Raw genomic sequence first — 19113 nt, forward strand, 5'->3', positions numbered from 1 at the left:
TCATCTGACCAAAGAACCACATGTTTACAGTGTCCCTAAATGGCTTGTGAAACAGTGCAGACAGTATTTTTATGGCTTTCTGTTAACAATGACTTTATTTTTGGTACTCACCTATAAAGGCCAGTTTTGTGATGTGCACAAGGAATATCGTTTTATAACATGACCCTGCCTTGAACTTCTCAAAAACTGTATGGTGTGTTCCTTGTTTTGTGGCTCACTATTGTTCTCTATCAAACCTGTTAGATTACACTACAATAAGGTGTACTCTATTAATTAAGAAATCTCTGAAGCCAGTTTATTGCACTGGATTGTATTTAGTGCTGTCACAATAAAGCACACTTATAGATTTGTATGTGTGAAAAGTTTTGAACGATGTTTTAAATTTCTGCCATTTAACTATTATGTAATACTTTGTGTTGATTTGTCACCAATCAGTTTGTAGCTGATTTACACCAAACATACCATAGCTATGAATATTGGGTGTATTGTGAATGGTAATTAAATTGCCTCAATATTAATTGCTTTTTTGTTTTCTTTTGCAGATTTGATCTCGGATTTTAATACAGACCTATTCCAGGTCATGTGATACCTACACCAGTGTGGAATTTACTTGTGCCAACTTTTTCTCAAGCTCACCCTTGGAACCTGAGGACATATCTCTGGATGCTTTTGTGGAACCTAACTTCGTGACCTTTTTCCTAAGGATGTGGATGTACCTTGCTTTCGGCTGCAGAAAGAGGGAATCTTTATGGATCACGTTTCTGTGAGGCTTATTGTTCAACCATGGTAAAACTTGCAAACCCTCACTACACGGAGTGGATTCTTGAAGCAATACAGAAAATTAAGAGGCAAAAGCAGAGGCCTTCTGAGGAGCGAATTTGTCATGCGGTGTCCACGTTGCATGGACTGGACAAGAAGATCGTCCTTGAGCAGTTGGAATTAAGTGTTCATGATGGCTCTGTCCTTAAGGTTACAAATAAAGGAAGCGCCTCCTACAAGGACCCAGGAAACCCTGGAAGAATCGGATCAATATTGCCTGCAAATGCACCTTTGCCGTCAAAGGAATCTATATGGAATTCAAGTGATCTGCGCCATATCGATTGGAATAAAATACTCAGGAGGGCCATCGAGGGTCTGGATGATACCCATGGCTCCTCACTTAAAAACATTGAGCGATATCTGAGGAATCAGGACGATCTGTCAGAAGTTGTTGATAATTCCGCTTTCCGTCAGAGGTTGCGGCTAGCCGCTAAGCGGTCAGTCAACAATGGCAGGCTGTTAAAAAACGGCCCTCGGTATAAACTCAGCCATGGCAGCGTGGAGGGAAGGAACCCCAGGTGTCCAAGTGCTTCCCCCTTGGTCCTGTCATCAGTGACACTCCTCCCTCATGAGCGCGAGCAGGTATACACACCTAGACCTTTGCACTTTCACTCATTTACGTCAAGGTAAAAAAAACTTCAAAAAAACTTTTTCAAACAATTAATTTTTCAGTGATGCAAAGAGCAGTATCCTTAAAGGCCATGGACATTTGTGAGTCTTTGAAGCAATATCTTACCTGAAGTACAGGAGACTTTTGATTCAACTCCAGATGTCTAAGTGGGTAAAGCGAGGAGAGTTTGTGCATCCTGAAAAAGTCTTAAATTCAACTATCTAAAATCAAGGCCTAAAAAATTCATTAAAAAAGTTAAGTTGGGCTAAAATATGTGAATCACAGATCTTAAATGTTGTGGTGGTAATAGTATTAAATCTCTCATATTCTATGTATTTTCTTTTTCCTCATCAATTTTCCATGAAGTAGATGTTTGTCACTTTTGAGTCTCTTCATTGTGTTGTGTGACTCGAGGCGGTTGAGACTTCTAGTAGCTATCTGCTAATTTATACTTGCTGGCTGGCAAATGTATATTAGCAGCTATGTTAGAAGGGACTAGTGGTTCTGGTTCCTGGAGTTGAAATGCTAGCCTTTTGTCTAAAATAAAAGGCTAGCAAGCTTGCTTTTTTTGCCTCTATCAATGGTTAAGTGGAAATTTATCACCAGTAGGGTGGATGTCATTCATCTTCGCTGTTGGATCACTTCCGTTGCCAACCCATACAATGCTACATTAATTCTGTGCAAAAAAAAAAGAAAAAAAACACAAGAAGTCTTGAATTTGGTGAAATTGGTGAAACCTGCAGAAACCCTGAGTGAGAGAGATGGTCAAGACCAACACAAACTTTTATAGTCTTGAAACAACTTCAGGCCATTTCCTGGAGAAGATAGGGGTCAGAATGGGATCCACCACCAATAATCAACCTGAGAGCTTAACATTTAAAGCATACTTGCCAGTGGGGACGACTACCTCATGTAAAAGTAAAACTCTTCCTCTGGAATCTATGAGCCGCTGCTGCTTTGAGCTGTTTTATAGGGAAGAAGTGTACTCTTAAGGGTTAGGTTAGTGTCATGAAACCAGCAACCAATAAAAAAAAATATGACAGCCATGTTGAAAGCTCCTGAGTTAGCTTTGATTTTCATCTACCTAACTGAAGACAAAAAAGCAAGATAACCACTGAGCTTCAGAATGAACACAAAGTTAATTAGCATTGGTAAATATGAGCTCACATTCTATTTCCTGCTGGCATTTGTCATGGAATTTGATTGGATGAATGCACTGCATAGAGCAGCCCTTATAGCTGATATTTAATGCTAGCTGCATAAATGCCATCTTCGATTCAGTTGTTAGACGCTGCCGGTCTTTTAAAAATTAGGTTATTGAATCCTCCTCTAATCACAGTGTTGAACTGCCTCTTGTAGCAGTGCTGGTGCTGATTAGAGTTTAGCTGCTTATGAAATGTTCACAACCAAAGGATCTTGCTTAAAACAGCGTGAATAAATGAAGTTGATGATAATGGGCTAGTTGTTTGAAGTAACATTCGGATAAAAGTGTGAGCTGATTAATCTAGAACTGATATACACAAATTTTTGCTGGTTCTCTGGCTGTGGAAACCAAGCTACTTCTTTTTCTTGATCGAACCAGTTGACCACTGACAATAACGCTATATAAACTGCCACAGCATTTTGGCGGAGTTTTAAAATGATAGAGGTCCTCTTCAGTCTTGATCTACTAACCAACATTTACCTTCAGCTTCAAGGTCTAGCTAATCTTAATTTGTACTTAACAAAGACACTAAAGCAGCTATACATGGAAAGTAGGATACCAAAGCTGCAATCTAAACAAAAATGGTCCACAAGGTATGATGTGGTGCAGGTTTAGACATTTCCCTGCTCAAACACAGCTGACTTAAATGAGGGGATCATTAGCAAGCAGCTGCACAACTTGAAAACAGGCTCAGGAGTTAATTTAATGATTTGAATCAGGTGTTGGAGTAGGGGTACATCTAAAATTTTTAGGACATGTGCCTTTAAGGACCAAATTGGCCCACCTCTGCTGCGAAATCCAGTAAAAATAATTTAGAGCAATGCCCATTGCTTAGAAATGCAATGGGGATTGCCTTCTATTTGTCTTGCTAGTTTTGATAAAGTCTCTCACAAAAACAATCGTTCATGACATCACATGATACAGCAGATTTTTTTTCTTTTTTCCTTATTTCTGTTTTAAACCAAATGCCCCTTTCAAAGGTGTTTATTGTTACCTGCTTATCAGCTTGACTTGACTTGAACTTTCCCTTTTAAAATGCACTGCAAGGTTGTGAAAGGTAAGGTTTGTTTCTTTTTGTCCAAAATTAATTTAAAGCATGGATAGTTTTTTTCTTCGTAAGAATTTCACTATTAAAGCCTTCTTATTTGGGACTTAAGCCCAAGAGTTAAAACAATGCCATTTAAAGTTCATTCTTTTACGTCTGTGTTGCGAGTTCCATAACAAGAGAGCTTGGATAATCAGAAAGTCATGCTGACAGTGTCTGTGTGTGGTAGGCAGTCTGCAGTGGTCTTCCCACAGGTTATGCAACCCTATCCTAATGACCTTAAAGGATGGGACTAGCTTGTCTTATGAGCTGCAATAGAACAGCTATTTTATTGGTAATTTGTAGGTGGCATGAGAATATGTTGAGTAAGGAACCCAGAGTGCTCTCTGACTGCATGCAGCTGTTATGAGCTTTGTGCAAACAAACATGCCAGAGGGAGGAAATAAGAACCTGACAAACAAACTTCCAGGTTAGCATCAATACCATTGCTTTCACCTCCTCCTGTGTTTCTTTGTCTGATCCCTTGCAATTTGAAAAGTCCCAGAAATGGCAGCACTTATGTTAATTGCAATATGATTTGTAATTTTTGATGGAAAACGGTTGTCATTTTGCAGCTTCTGTTAAGCGCAATGTGCAGTCATCTGGTTTGTTGTGGAGGCTTTTAACGTATCTCGTGTTGGGGCTTATCGAGATTAAGCGCGGTCTCATGCTTTATGCAAGTTGTGCAGCTGAAGTGGTGAGCTGCATCAGGCAACAGAGATGTCACCCCACTCCCCGGCAGTTTCGCAGTGAATAATCAGGAAGCGACACCTTGATACTGCAGCCACAACTGTGACTGTTGTCTGTGATCAGGCCAAAAGTGAAACCGAGAAGTGCTGCAGAGACACTGTGTCCTGCGACGGCTCTCAGGAAGGGCCCCACTGTTTTCCATTTGGAAAATTTCAACCCCTCGCTCCCGGCCCTTGATGACATCACCTCACCAGTTCAGGTTTAACATTTACTTCAAAGGATGAGACGTTTCTGCCTGCTTAGCTGTTAAGGCGCAACGAGAGAGAGAGCGTGTGTGTGCGTGCTGATAATGAGAGATACTTTGAGGTTAAAAAAAGAGCAGTCTTGGTTTTAGAGTTTATTAGATTCTGAAGAGACTCTGGCAGGAACAAAGACAAGGAATGAGTGTTTTTTTTTTTTTTTTCCCCTGCTGTGTTATGCAACCACTTGAGCTCCCTCTCGCTCTACCAGCAGTGTTCTAATAGGACCCCACCCCCTCACTCAGGACAGCCTGCTCTTTTGAAGCAGCATAATTTCCTGTAATGTTCTTAATTTAGAATCCCCAAGTAAATCATCAGCATCTCTACAGCTGTGTTTATTTTTTGCATTTTAGCCTCTTATAAATTGTAAATTGCTATTGATTATAATCACTAGAGCAAAAAAAAAAATCCTCATGGAAATGAATCTAGTTCCTGGGTTAGACTTCATAGCTCAGAGCTTATGATCCTCTGTTTGGAAATATTACGACATTACTACATTACTACATTTTTTGTAACTCAAAATATAAAACACGCATTTTTGTTAGACATAAATTAATCAATCAACCGAAGATCAGAATCAGCCAATTGAGTTCCCTTTTTCCTACTTTTTGAACTAAAATATTTGGTCCATAAATGTATATCAACTGAGAGGATGTACTTTGAACTTTCAACAAAAGTGAGTTATTTTCTGTTCTATTCCAAACTATTATTTTGGAGGAGAGGCTACAGCTAATGTTGTTCTTACATGTGTTATTTCCCCCTTATGTTATTATTTAAGCATAGGATAACATGAGATTATCATAGTGTGGTGGCCTTGGGTAAAGTACAATGATTTCACTCTTTGGAGAATAACTAAAATATATGTTTTATATTAGCTGGGCTATCTGCTGCAGTATAAAACCTGCGGTCAACTGCTTTCCAAACTTACCACTCGGAGTTTGCCAACTGTTTTGAAGCAGTGTCATGATCCTGCTTAATTTCCACAAGATGGTCTGTTTTAATGAGCAGGAGTGTTTGCAAAGAGTTGAATTTCTCTTTCTTGTTGAAGTAAAAGTATAGTTTCTCTTTTTAGGCCAGCTGACAGGCAGCGTGCACTAACAATTGGAAGAAAGGGAATGCTTCATTAATCTGCACTTGATAAAGCCAGAAAAAACTCAAGTCGCTCTGGCTCTTTCTCCAACAACTCATTAAAAGCAGTGCAAAACATTGAAGTGGTATGATGAAAAGGTTTGTAGTATTGAAACGAAAAATGTCGGTACACTGAACGACCCATGTCTAGTTGGTTAGAGTAAAATGTTTTTGTTTTTTTATGTTTGTCATGAAGTATTTTTAGTGAAATTATGTAAGAATGCCAAACAGTCTTCCGTAGCAATTAAGCGGTGATTTATAATTTAAATAACTGTAAAACTTAATTGAGTCCTATAAACTTTATTATAAACATTTCTATCAAGCAGTCACAAATTTTTGTGGACTTTCCTCTTTTCCAGTCGCTTCTGGTTCACCTAATGCCCCAGATATTGACCTGGCAGGTTGGAAAATAGAGCAATCATCGATGTGGAAGTAAACTGCTTCCCCTCTCTACAACAACACATTGATGGAGCCAGGAACAATGACCAAACGGCCTCTGCTTCCCACCCCCCTGGGCATCATTTGGATGGTGTGACAGATTAAAATAAAAGTGCTCCAGCTCCGCCTACTTTGTGTGTATTGACATAAATGAAATGACAAATAAAATGATTGAGTGGAGGCCAGCTCAAGGTCAGCACCAGGGTAGATTTGAAAGATGCAAATTTGGTTTGACTCAGGATGCTGATCTGCGTCATAGAAACCAGGAACTAATTATGGGCATCCCCAGAGTGCCATTCAGAGCTGTAGTCAGTTGGTAAGGCCTTAGTGTGTAAACTGATGATGAGGTGGGTTATTTATGGTCACACCCAGAGATTGTTATTTTCCATTATGAACTTCCTCCCAGTAGTCTGTTTGCTGCTCTGCTTGAGCCGTTTATGTTTGATCTTGATTTCCACATATGATCGGTTACGTTTAGACCACTCCTAAGTGTGACACTAAGTTTCCTTTACCTTCCTTCATTCTGAGTGATCAATGGAGAGAAATCCTAAACCTTGAGCTCATATTTTACTTCTGAACTGTACTATAAGCCCTTAAATGAGTGTTTGTTCTGAGATTTGCAACATTTACAGTGGATCAGGGCAGTAACAATGAGAGCATGTTATATTATTGAGGTAATTTGATTACATGCTGGTTAATCCTTTCAGACTCAAGTGCAAGCTTTAAGAATTGGATTAAGCCCTTAAACTATGATTACCAAGATCACTTACACATTCAGATGTAATGGATAAAAGGAGGTGGATCTCAAACGCAGCATCTCTCTGAGGATGAAAGCCATTTATTATTCATTTCTAGTCTGTGAGAACTCCTCTTTTTTTTCCCATTTTCTGAGCTTCTGCTTTCAGATGATATTTTTGCCACTGTTTTATTAAACCCACAGACCAGTTTTATCCTCTTTGACTCAAAGAGATAATACTACAGTCATCTCTTAAAGTTCGCACCGAAACATGCTTATAGCCACTTCCTATTCATGTGTTTTAAAAGGTTTCTTTCTGTTCTTTTTCTCCACTCAGCTCCGGGTCGACCCCATCCCAATATGCAGTTTCTGTCTCGGGACGAAGGAGTCAAATCGGGACAAGCGGCCGGAAGAGCTGCTGTCCTGTGCAGACTGTGGAAGCAGTGGTAAGCGAGCTTCTGTAACGCTTCGTTGAGCAAATGTTTTCAAAATTATTGCTTTTTGTTTCAGACACGAAAGTGATGTTAGAGTAGCTCAAAAACTGAAATTGGAATGAATTAGAGGTGGAAAAAATGTTGTGAATATTATAGTGGTGTTAAAGAAACCGGCAAATTTTAGAAGTGTACACTTTGTTTTGCAAAAGTATTCATATCAATTGAACATTTTCACATATTGTCAGGTAGTTGTAGTTGTGACATAAAAAGTGAAAGAAAGCATATTTTCAAAGTATTTTCCCAAAAAATAAAAAATTAAAAACGTATTAGAGCATCAGCATGAGAGAAAACACTTTAAAGATCTCTGTAGTGAAGTTCAATGGGTTGTAATGCTTTGTTTGCCATAACTTATGTAAAACTGAGACATTTTCCAAAAACCAGCAAACATTTTAAAGGACCTGCTGAGAGCATATCCAATTTCATACAAAAACGATCTTCAAACAAAATATGGTTGTCCTCAAATATAAACAACCAACAATGCATAGAAGCAATTATTTTAGACTTGCCTCAGTTTTGAAGTTTTATTATAGCAAAAAGAATTTATTTTACAAAGACTGAAGAAGAGATTGTTTTACCCGTGAATTTTAAATGATTGACGGCGCACTGAAGCAAAAATTGTGTTGGCCTCATAAAAAGTAGTATTCTGCTTGAAGATTTATTCAGAAAATTGCCATGCAAGCAAACTTTCCTTTTCTGTTTTTTTGTCATTACTGAGCATACAACAGTCTTACTACAATCAACTTTATGGAAACTGTAAGTGTTTAAATGGACTGGTGGGTTTGAGTTTAGAATTGGTGTAGTGTTACATTGCGGACGGATAATTGACTCATTTGGTGAGAGCTAAGAAGTCACAGCTTCTGGCGATGCTGAAAGGCTAATTAAATCATGTAGTGCAAATGTAACACATGATAAAACTCCCCCCAAAATATGCACATTCTGCCATTTCCTAAAGGCCAACTTTTTTAACATTCAGTGTGATTTATATATTTTTACAGATGCAAATTTGTTTTACACTGCTTGACTTTTTTCCAACATTTAAGATGATGAAATGAGAGCCCTTATTAAAAGTCAGATAAATGGTGACTTGTCTTCATTTTTTCATTCATTTTTATTGTATTTAATGAAGTCTTCCTGGATTGGTTGAACAAACAGCTGGATTTAGACAGTGTGGCATGGAATGCTGTCTGAAAATCCATCTTATTTAAATTACTTTTCCATTTTTTTCTTCACTTATCCAAACATTAAAAAAGAAGTCTAACTTTGCGAATTGCATGCAAGTCAAGCAGGAATAAAACTATTCCAGGTGACTGTCAAAGTCCAAAATCAATACATGTAATTTTTTCTCCGGTTCAGGTTGTGGAGTAGAACGTCCCAGTTATGGCCCCATTCCTGCCTCACAGCAGATTGTTGGTATTCCTTTTAGTGGTCCTTTGTTCCCGTAAAATTACCTCAACCAAGGAGTCATTTATGTTTGAACAATTATTTTAAATGCCGTAAGGAATTGTTCTCCCAGTGACATTTTTATAGCTCAAATTTGACAGAGTGCCATTGAGGTGGTTTTCATTAACCACTTTTAGTGTACACAAATTGTGCTCTCACTGTAAAACAGCTGTTTTACAACCATGAGAGGGAGCAGCATGAGAGAGACGGCAAGCTTTTTACATGACTTTCATGGATCGCCTTCCATTAGAAAGAGCTCTGCTGCTGTTTCTGCCTCATTAAGATCAAATTATCTGTAATTAGCAGCTCAGATGTTTGATCATACTGTTTTTAGGCAGAAGTAGCCTGAAGAAGAGAGCGCGGTGCGGACACACAGGCACACCATTGTTTTTATGATTTTTGGTGTTAATGTTTAACTTTAATGTGTGAAGAAATGGAAAACGATAGCTGTTGCTTGTTGACTCAGCCTGCGCTGGTAGAAGCATGTCATACTAAAATGTGTTGTCGTTTCTCAAGGGCATCCATCATGTCTAAAGTTCTCCCCCGAGCTGACCTCAAATGTAAAGAGATTACGGTGGCAGTGCATTGAATGCAAAACCTGCAGCTCCTGTCGAATACAGGGGAAAAATGCTGTGAGTATAATATGTTCATCTTAATACACCCTTTTCAGTGCCGATGGCTTGACTGTAGATCTCTGGGGATTTGTCAAGATTTGCAAACCTTCTCGTGTGCAGAGTTGGGCTTATTTCTCCTAAAGACGTTAAATGACAGTGGTGTTACATGTATGCAGCTGGGACGTCACTTACACACGCCTGCTGTTCCCTTTCAGGACGAGATGCTTTTCTGCGATTCATGCGATCGGGGCTTTCACATGGAATGCTGCGATCCGCCACTTTCAAGAATGCCAAAAGGTGAGGTGTTTACACTGTCTGCCTTCGCCGCTTGCTCCCCTTCTGCTGTCAATTCAAAGCGTTTGCTTCACAGACCGCCGTTTGGGGCTGTCACTCAGCACACCAAGAAGCAGCAGTGGCTTATTAGGGGCTTTGCATGCATATCAAATTTTCCCAGCATCCCTGGGGAGATCTTCTATCTCTGGATTACAGTACTGACCCTACAGCAAGGCTTGTAATGATGCCACACGTACTGTAGTTGGGTATTTGGCAGGCAGTGCATACAAGTCACATAGCTTAGCTCAACAAGCTGACACGAAGTCTATTTCACCAGCCAGAGAATTGACCCCATGTTTTTCCTATGGATTTTCGCTTTGTGCTGAGTAATTGATTGGTCATTGTGAGCTGGTGGGATTCTCGCCAGCGCTGTGCATTAAAGGAAATGTTTGAAATGAATGTGCTGTTTGTCCCCTTGCTTGATGAACCCTACCAAAAATAAAATGGTACTTCTCTGCTTGGATGCCCTCCAGGAACCTGGATCTGCCAAGTGTGCAGGCCGAAGGAGAACGGCAAAAAGCTGCTGCACAGGAAGGCTGACGAGATCAAACGTCGATATGCAAAGCCCATTGGACGACCGAAAAATAAGCTCAAACAAAGAATGTAAGTGTGCACTGTTTAAAATAATGGTGTCTTATTTGGCCACAAATGAATTTTCCATTTAATGTAATGTCAATGCCCATTTATTCTTCAAACACAGTTAAAATAATGCAACTTGGACATAAAAGCTACCAGAAATAAAGCTGGCTGCTTAAAGTGCTATACCCAAGCATGTTAATAGAAAGTTAAGTGCAAGAAAAAAATTGGCGAGAAAAGGGTGCAGAAAAACATGCAGTCTTGAAAAGATTGTGAAACAAAGTTCATTCAAAGATTCGCAACTGTGCATTGCGGCTGGAGTTAGAACTTTATGAGCCACCAGAAACAGATGCATCCAAGGATTAGAACTACAGCCGTCACATGAATCTGACACAAAGTCAAAATTTGGACTGAAGAGAAAAAGTACTGAATTGTTTCTCAGTGGTCCAGATACTTTTAAATGAACGTAAAATCTGCATTTAATTTAGAAATCAAACTCCCAGAGTGTGGAGGAAGAGTGAAGAGGCACAGAATGCAAATTGCTGTTAGTCCAGTGTGAAGTTTCCACAGTGAGTGATGATTTTGGGAGCAATGACATCTGCTGGTGTAGGTCCAATGTGTTTTATCAAGTCCAAAGTCAGCACAGCTGTCTACCAGGAAATTTTAGAGCACTCCATGTTTCCCATTGCTGACAAGCTTTATGGAGATGCTGATTTCATTTCCAAGCAGGACTTAGGGTCTTGTCACACTGCCAAAAGTACTAATACTTAATGAACGTGTTATCACAACTCACAAGCAAGTTCACCTAAACTAAACCCCATGGAAAATCTGAAGTATTTTTACAAGGAACATGATACACACCAAAGACATTCAGGAGGCTTAAAAAGATTATTTGACTCTGCAGAGTCTGTGTAATTCTTGTGTGTAGTATTTGTATGTAATATACAAATTTTCTGAGAAACTTAATTAGGGTTTTCATTAGTATTAATTTGTATTTTTTTTTACCTGAATGATGGGTTTATTTTATTTTATTTTTTTACCTTTTGAATGATATTTTAATTTCTTAATAAGTAATGCTGCTGCCTTCTAACAACAGACTTTTTCTGCTTGTCTCTGCAGGTCTGTAACCAGTGGTGATGGCTCCATGGTAGCACTTGGAGGAAGGGGGTCACCTGGTAGGGGTCAAAAGATTACCGTCTGTTCCACACCTTCATCTGGTCATGCTGCATCTGTGAAGGACGCCAGAGACAGATTGACTGTCGCACAGCCTTGTTGTGCGGTCAACGCCTCCCAATTCACCCCCTCCCCTCCCACCACCACCACTCCCTCCCTCACGCCCACCTCCACCCCAGCCACACTCACTGTTAACAAGAAAACCAAAGGGCTTATTGATGGGCTTTCCAAATTCTTTACTCCTTCCCCTGTGGGCCGTCGCTCGCGAGCCGTAGCCATAGAGTTGAGCTCTAGAGACAAGGGCACACCCAAGCTGTCCCAGCATCCAGAACCGTTCGCCTTTGCTGCTGATGCCCCTCATAAGATAACCCCGACATCCTCTGCACTTCCTGCCACTTCCACGTCACCAGGACTTAGCTCCCCCCCGCAGGTGTCCAGCAGCTCCACCTCGGCAAACTCGCCTCAGAGCTCTTCCAGCCAGTCTAGTGTTCCTTCCCTGGGTAGTCTCTGCAGTAGCAGCCAACTGAAGGGACTCTTTGATGGACTCTCTCATATTTACACGACTCAGGGACAGTCGCGGAAAAAGAGACTACCGTGCTACGCACCACCTAAGCGCAGGCCCTATAAGCAGGACTTGTCCCAGTGCCTTGGAAAGAACGAGTTTAGCAAAAATAGGTTCCACCCCACCTCTGCAGGGTCTGGCCGACTCAGAGGACCCTCTTTTAAGATGGTCAGTCATTTCAAATGCAACCCTTTCCTTAAAAATCACAGGACACTAGGCAGACTGAAGTATAGAGTGAGAGCTCACAACGGAGCCACCTCACCAGAAAAGGGAGACTTGACAGATGGAAGAATTAAGCCTGAGAATAATCATGGTAAGCAAGGCTCAAAATACCAGCCAAGATCTGCGTCTCCACATCTTTAAGCTTCTTTTTTTTTTTTTTCTTTTTTTTTTGTGTTAAGCTTGACACTAGCAATTGTAGAGCTAATATTTTCTTTTTGAAGTCACCCTCAACATTCTAACAGGCTACTAATCCTCCTCCTGATTTGAATTAGTTTTAGTTCATTAACACAGTTTTGTTGCGTTTTGACTTGGCTGCGAAGTTTCAATGGCTTCCATCTTCTCGCCCGTTGGCTTTTTGTCATAGTGCATGGCCCACTAACTCCCTCATACCGCTCCTTGCTCTGTCCTTGACCCTCTCCAATAGTGCGCACATTGTGATCACCACACAGTAGAGCCTGTAGTCACATTGCGCTCCTCCTCATCCCACTGTGTCTTCTCAGCCTCACTTCCAGTGGTCATTAGACGCATACAACCCAGTAATTCAGCCACCCAAGTTGACTCAGAGCTGACACGATGATTACACCCAGAAGTGCACTCACCCTCATATTTCACTGTCCACCAGAATGAAGTCCTAGTAGGAATAATCACAGAAGAAAAACTAAAGAATACATACTTCAAGAAGTTTTGAGCTTCTGCTCAAACATGCAGCAGTATATATTGCCTTGCAAAGGTGTTTATACCTTTTCACATTTTGTCATAGTACAACCACAGACTTTAAACCGTCATTGGGGTTAATGTGGGTTTTTTGTGATAGAGCGATATGAAGCATTAATCTAAAGGGACGACTAGTTCTCACCCTGTTATTTTGTTTTGTTTTTTGTGCATTTGTAATGACCTTTAAATATATACTTTGCAGAACTAAGTTTTGCTACTATTATAACTGCGGGACTGTTATGTATCTACTAGCTTTGTGCATCCACAGACTAAATGCAAAATTGGTCATGTTCTGTCACTTTAAGTCAAGACCTTTTGAGAACTGCTGTGGTGTAGGACGTGTATGAGAGCTGTGAGACAGCAGTGAAATGTGCTCTAGGAGTGACGGAGGAGTTCAAGGTGGATGTAGGACATCATCCAAGGTCAGCTCTAAGCTCCATCTTGTTTGCTTTGGTGATGGACAGGAAGACAGTTGAGCTTAGAGTTGGGCTGAAATGTTTGCAGATGAGTGAAACAGTTCCTTTGAGGAAAAGACAGAAGGCAGAACTAGAGGTTTCAGAGCTCAAGATGTTGAGATTCTCTTTGAGTGATGAGAATGGATAGAATCAGGATTTAGTACATTGGACAGATGGCTCAAGTTAGATGTTTTAGAGATAAAATCAGAGAGGCCAGGTGGTTTGGACTTGTGCAGAGGAGACACAATATTTATAGCAGTAGAAGGATGCTGAGGATGGAACCACAGGCTGGGAGGTCAAGAGGAATTTATGGATGTGCTGAAAGAAGACATGAAGTTAGTTGGTGTGAGGGTAGGACTAAGTGGAGTCCTAAAGGGAAAAGCCAAAACAGAGTAAGGTCTTTGAACTTAAATTGTGAAGTTTTGCCACAGGTTCTCAGTGTAAATCCTATTTCAGTTCTGTGTGTTAAGAGTTGTTGTCCTGGTGGAATGCAAACCTTTTGTAGCCTCTAAGGGTTTTGTTTTCCAGGAATGCCTATCAACTCTGACCAGCTTTCCTGTCTCTGCTGAGGAAAAGCAACTGAAGGCCAAAAAGTAAAAGTTTAGTCTCTTCTAAACAAATCACTTGAGTTAGAGTTGGACATGTTCTACTTTTCCTTGAACAACTATTTTCTTCCTGCCACTCTTTCATTAAAGACAGATTTGTGGAAAGTACAACTAATAGATGTCCTGTCAACAGATTGGATTTCAAGTTCTCCAGCGTTACCATGGACCTCTTGGCTGCTTCTCTGATTAATTCTCACTTTGCCCACTCAGTCAGTTTGGGTAATAAAAATGCAATTTGGTATACTCTTTCCATAGTAGGCTGAATAAGGCTAATTTGGGAACATCTTAAAGCAAATGGTTCAGCTGGATTCAATTCCTGCAATAACAGATTAGAGTGGTGGTAAATACAAATGCATGCCACAATTGTCAAAATGTTTTTGATTTTTACGTGTAAAAGGATGTGAGATTCATGTACCCTTTTCATTCCTGCTCACAATTATGCACTATTTTGTGCTGGTATGTCACTAAAATCATATTGAAAACGTTTTAAGTTTGTGGTTGTAACTTCATAAACATGTTCAGAGCATAAACACATGTGCAAGGTACTGTATCCATAAATATGCTGATGACACTTCACTTCCACTTCTAATGGGTTTTTGTTTTGGTGGTTAAATCATGTTGTTGATGTCTTTCATAAAATTACTGCCTGCTTTCCAACATCAGTTGCTTTTCATGTCGACACTCGCTCCCCTCACTGCATCGGCTTCTTAATTCATGGGAAACTGTCTTGGTGGATGACTAAGCACATGAAAGCGGTTATGCAATTAGAGTGATTTAGTTTCACTTCATTACATTAGGGATTTTAATACAAACATGCAAAGATGATACATTATGAAATTCCTCAGAGACTCGGCAGCAGTACTCAGTATAAGAACATTTGCATAGAATGCATTTATGAGATTATTCAGCTGCGGCTGCTTTAAAAGGCTGGTGTTTGATGCGTTGGTGTTGATTTCTTATTGTGCCTGTGACAGGCCACCTCAGCAAGCTGCATGTGAAGCAGGAGGCCCAAGCGGACTTGGCGGCCATGTCCAGAGATCACGTCTCAGAGGAAGACATTGAGACATTCACTCGTGTCCAGGAGCTTGCTGCTCAGGTGAGAAATGGGATAAGAAAAGTGTGGGGAATGTTGCAATTTGAGATTTCTACATAGCTTTGCATGTCGGTAAAGTACAGAGATAAAGCTGGTAACCCACCCACACAATCACTTATCCCATTTTTTTTATGAGAGCTGCAGTCACCTGTCTATTATTCATCCATCCATGTCTGTATGTAAAGCTTTGCCTCTGAAACATTTTCTGTAAACTTGCAAACTGTTTCTATACTTTAAATATGAGCAAAAATAGACTAAACAAAAAATTTGAACTTTGAAAATTTGGTTCTAGAAAACTCTTCTTGTTTGTAAAAATGTCTATGAACTTATCATTTACATTTATGTGTAATTTGGTATGATTCTGCTTTCTCTGGTTTTTATTAAAATTGGTAAATGCAACAAGATCTGTAATGGTTTGACTGAAATGATCATATGCAGAACATTTCCCAGTTGGATGATAGAAAAAGAGACACATGTTCAGACTATTAGAATGACTGATTTAACAACCATAAAACTGCTCTTACTGAGTTTAAGAGTCCCATCTTGTTCTCATGTATCTTGATGTATCTGTTGTTCCCTCACGGGAAACTTAAACTGAATTTATTTCAATATAATAACATTTACTGATGATAAGAAGCAATGTAACTTTAAATGATTTGAGTTGCTAAGCGATTCTTCATCTCTCATAGAAAACCGGCTCTCTAACGAACACAGACTTCGTCCGGCGTCCCGCTGTCATCGAATTCGGAAAGTACGAGATCCAGACCTGGTACTCCTCACCGTACCCACCTGAATATTCCAGGTGATGTTTATTCTTACTTCAGAAGAAAGTCCCCTTCTTTTCTTGGTTCTGTTGTAAATACCTCTCATTCTAGAAGTCTAAACTTCAGCTTTAAACGTTGTCTCCAACAGATTACAAAAGCTTTATCTGTGTGAGTTCTGCCTGAAGTATATGAGAAGCAAAAACATTCTCCAGAGACACACAAAGAAGTGTGGCTGGTTTCACCCTCCTGCCACTGAAATCTACAGAAAGGACAACCTTTCCGTGTTTGAGGTCAGCTCTGCTTTATGGCAACACAGCAACAACGGTGTACAGCATGAGATTTCACCAATGAATGAGGTCAGGAATGAGCAGGGGAAAATATACAAGCTACTTAAACGCTGTCCCCTTGCTTTCTTTCTTTGTCTCTCTTCTCTGTTTTTCCATGTTTAGGTTGATGGAAATGTCAGCAAACTCTTCTGCCAAAACCTCTGCCTGTTAGCCAAGCTTTTCCTGGATCACAAGACCTTGTATTATGATGTGGAGCCTTTCCTCTTCTACATACTTACGAAGAATGATGAGAAAGGCTGTCATCTTGTGGGCTATTTCTCCAAGGTATGGATTACAGGGTGATTTTATGGGAAACTACGGATTACGGCACTTCATTTTTTAAACGATTACAAAAAGACCTCAGTGCATTAAGTCTGCTTTTCCAGCATGGAAATTAGTTTTTTTAAACTGATTTTGGAGGATTTGAAGTATATTTCTAACAATTTTGGCTTTGCCGAACAACTCTGACTTGCTAAATAACAGATTCTCTCATCAAGCTGATTTACTGATAATCATCAGTTACGTACCTAATTTCTCACTCAGCCGTGCTCTTAAATTGAATGCCATTATGTGTGTGAGTGTGTGTTTTGTGTGTAAAGACAAGGACAGTGGCAGGTGCAGTAAATTGCCAGCTTCAGCAGAGCTCTGACATACTTGATCTGTTTCTCCTTCCCTCAGGAAAAGCTTTGCCAGCAGAAGTACAATGTCTCCTGCATAATGATTATGCCTCAGTACCAAAGGCAAGGATTTGGAAGGTTCCTCATTGATTTCAGTAAGTTCTTTAATGCTTGTTTTTTGGACCACCAGAAACACAATTTCACCTATTTTATTGGTCTTTACAAATAATTTTAGATTAAAAGGGGGATTTGTAGCTTGTGGCAAGGTGCTGTTATTTTGTTAAGGCTTTGAAAGGGTCTAATCAAGAGCATTCATGTACAGTGCTTAGGCAATCACACCCCAAAAAACAATATTATGGGTGCTTGTATTATTCGATCCCTAGTAGTGTTTTCACCTAAACAGCTATTTCTATACAAAATAATAGCCCCCAATTTTCTCTTGTTGACTTGTGACGAGGTGTAGATGCTGCTTTTATGTTTGAGTGGTAGTAAATGCAGCACATACAATATTTATAGCTCTGCGGTCCACTTAAGAAAACAGTTGCTGCCTTGAGTGGATTTCTGTGTTTGACCTGGCAGGTTTTTTTTGTCTGTATAGGCATTTTTAAAAAGTAATAAAAAGTAATGAGAAAAAATTCAAGAATTGTTGACTTTGTTTGTGTAAGAAAGGGGGGGAGGATACAAGGGGCAAGCGCAGGGAGGGCGGGCGGTAATGGAGCATTTGATTTCCTGTTCACTTTTGGGAGCCATTGAGACACAGAGATGCGAGAGGATCTGTGATATTGAGAGTGAGCAGATAACAAAGACGGGGATTAAGGGAGATTGAACGCAGCTGAGTTCTGAGCTCTTTGAAGGCTTTATTGGAAAATGTAGCTTTGGTGCTGGAAGTTGTTTAGATTAAGATTTTCTGTTATATTGGATTGTTTTGGAGGAACACATTTTCACAGGTAGCTTCAAAAATATGTGTTTGCTAGGAAAATATTCCCTTTGAACTCAGAACAAAAAAGAGCAGGAAATGTTTTTCTCGTTTAATTTCATTACTATATTCATTGCAATCAAAGGCTCATTATCTTAGCTTTAGTTATAAATATTGTCACAATCAGTGAAATATTGTTATGTTCACTGTTCTGCCATTAGATGTGCTTGTTTGGCTCTCAGAAGTGGGTGCTCTTAAAAGGCATTAATTAATTTTATGTCTCTCATAATGGATGACCCTTTACAGGGCGGCCATGAAACTAATTACACTCGCATACATATTAGATTTTTTCTTGTTCATTATCTGTCCTTAGTGCAGTCATGTGAGCAACGACATTCAGTTGCTTCTCTGTTTGGCTCCTTTATAGTGCCAGGCTAAAGTACTCATATCCTCTAAGCTTTTCCCGCATTTTGCTGTGTTACAGCCAGAAACGTTTAGATATTTTATTTGGATTTCATGTGATAGAACAACACAATAGCGCACAGTTGTGAATTTAATATAGTAATTACTTTACAGGTCTCAAAAACAACCTTCTAGTTTCAACAAAATTTTATCACCCTCCATCGTAGCTCACTAACAGTGGCTGACGACATAAAACGGTGACTTCTTTGTCATATTCTTACCTCATTGAATATGTAAGGAAACAACCCAGTGGCGCTATTTAGCTTGACTAAAGCATTTTTTTTCCTTGTGTGTGTTTGATTCGTGTCTTTTTAGGTTACCTCCTCACCAGACAAGAAGGACAAGCTGGCTCCCCAGAGAAGCCGCTGTCAGAACTGGGTCGCTTATCCTACCTGGCATATTGGAAAAGTGTCATGCTGGAGCACCTTTATAAGCACCCAGATAAACACATCAGCGTTAAAGGAATCAGCAGGGCCACTGGGATGTGTCCACATGACATCGCCGCCACTCTCCAGCAGCTTGGCATGATTGACAGACGGGACGGCAGGTCAGTTTCACAGCCACTCTCTTTCAGTTGCCGCTTCTGCACGCCGTCTGACTTATCCAGGCCAGGGAGTATTTTTAACAGCATATCCATTAATGCTGCTGAATATTGACAGAAGTAAGTCAGGTTAAGTACCCCCAAGGACATGGAGCACCTGCGGTCCCGAAGAGCTTGTCTTTGTGCTTGTGTTTAACT

The 19113-nt window shown here is 40.0% G+C and overlaps 1 protein-coding gene across 7 annotated transcripts in view; it reads left to right on the plus strand.

Moving 5' to 3' along the window:
* The window catches only part of kat6b (K(lysine) acetyltransferase 6B), a 28014-nt gene that overhangs the window by 2827 nt on the left and 6074 nt on the right, over positions 1-19113 (plus strand). For 6 of the 7 annotated variants that reach the window (XM_055042989.1, XM_055042992.1, XM_055042990.1 and 3 more), the window contains exons 2-13: positions 543-1401; positions 7346-7454; positions 9459-9574; positions 9772-9853; positions 10363-10492; positions 11585-12513; positions 15171-15292; positions 15979-16091; positions 16202-16343; positions 16503-16664; positions 17058-17151; positions 18690-18921. In XM_055042989.1, the coding sequence (XP_054898964.1) occupies positions 784-1401; positions 7346-7454; positions 9459-9574; positions 9772-9853; positions 10363-10492; positions 11585-12513; positions 15171-15292; positions 15979-16091; positions 16202-16343; positions 16503-16664; positions 17058-17151; positions 18690-18921 (2849 nt within the window). In that variant the 5' untranslated portion in view covers positions 543-783. The remainder of the gene's footprint in view (positions 1-542; positions 1402-7345; positions 7455-9458; positions 9575-9771; positions 9854-10362; positions 10493-11584; positions 12514-15170; positions 15293-15978; positions 16092-16201; positions 16344-16502; positions 16665-17057; positions 17152-18689; positions 18922-19113) is intronic. The other variant, XM_055042994.1, reaches the window with a different exon arrangement.

The sequence above is a fragment of the Poeciliopsis prolifica genome, unplaced genomic scaffold (assembly GCF_027474105.1).
Source record: "Poeciliopsis prolifica strain line A6 unplaced genomic scaffold, Auburn_PproV2 SCAFFOLD018, whole genome shotgun sequence".
In the NCBI taxonomy this organism is placed as follows: Eukaryota; Metazoa; Chordata; class Actinopteri; order Cyprinodontiformes; family Poeciliidae; genus Poeciliopsis; species Poeciliopsis prolifica.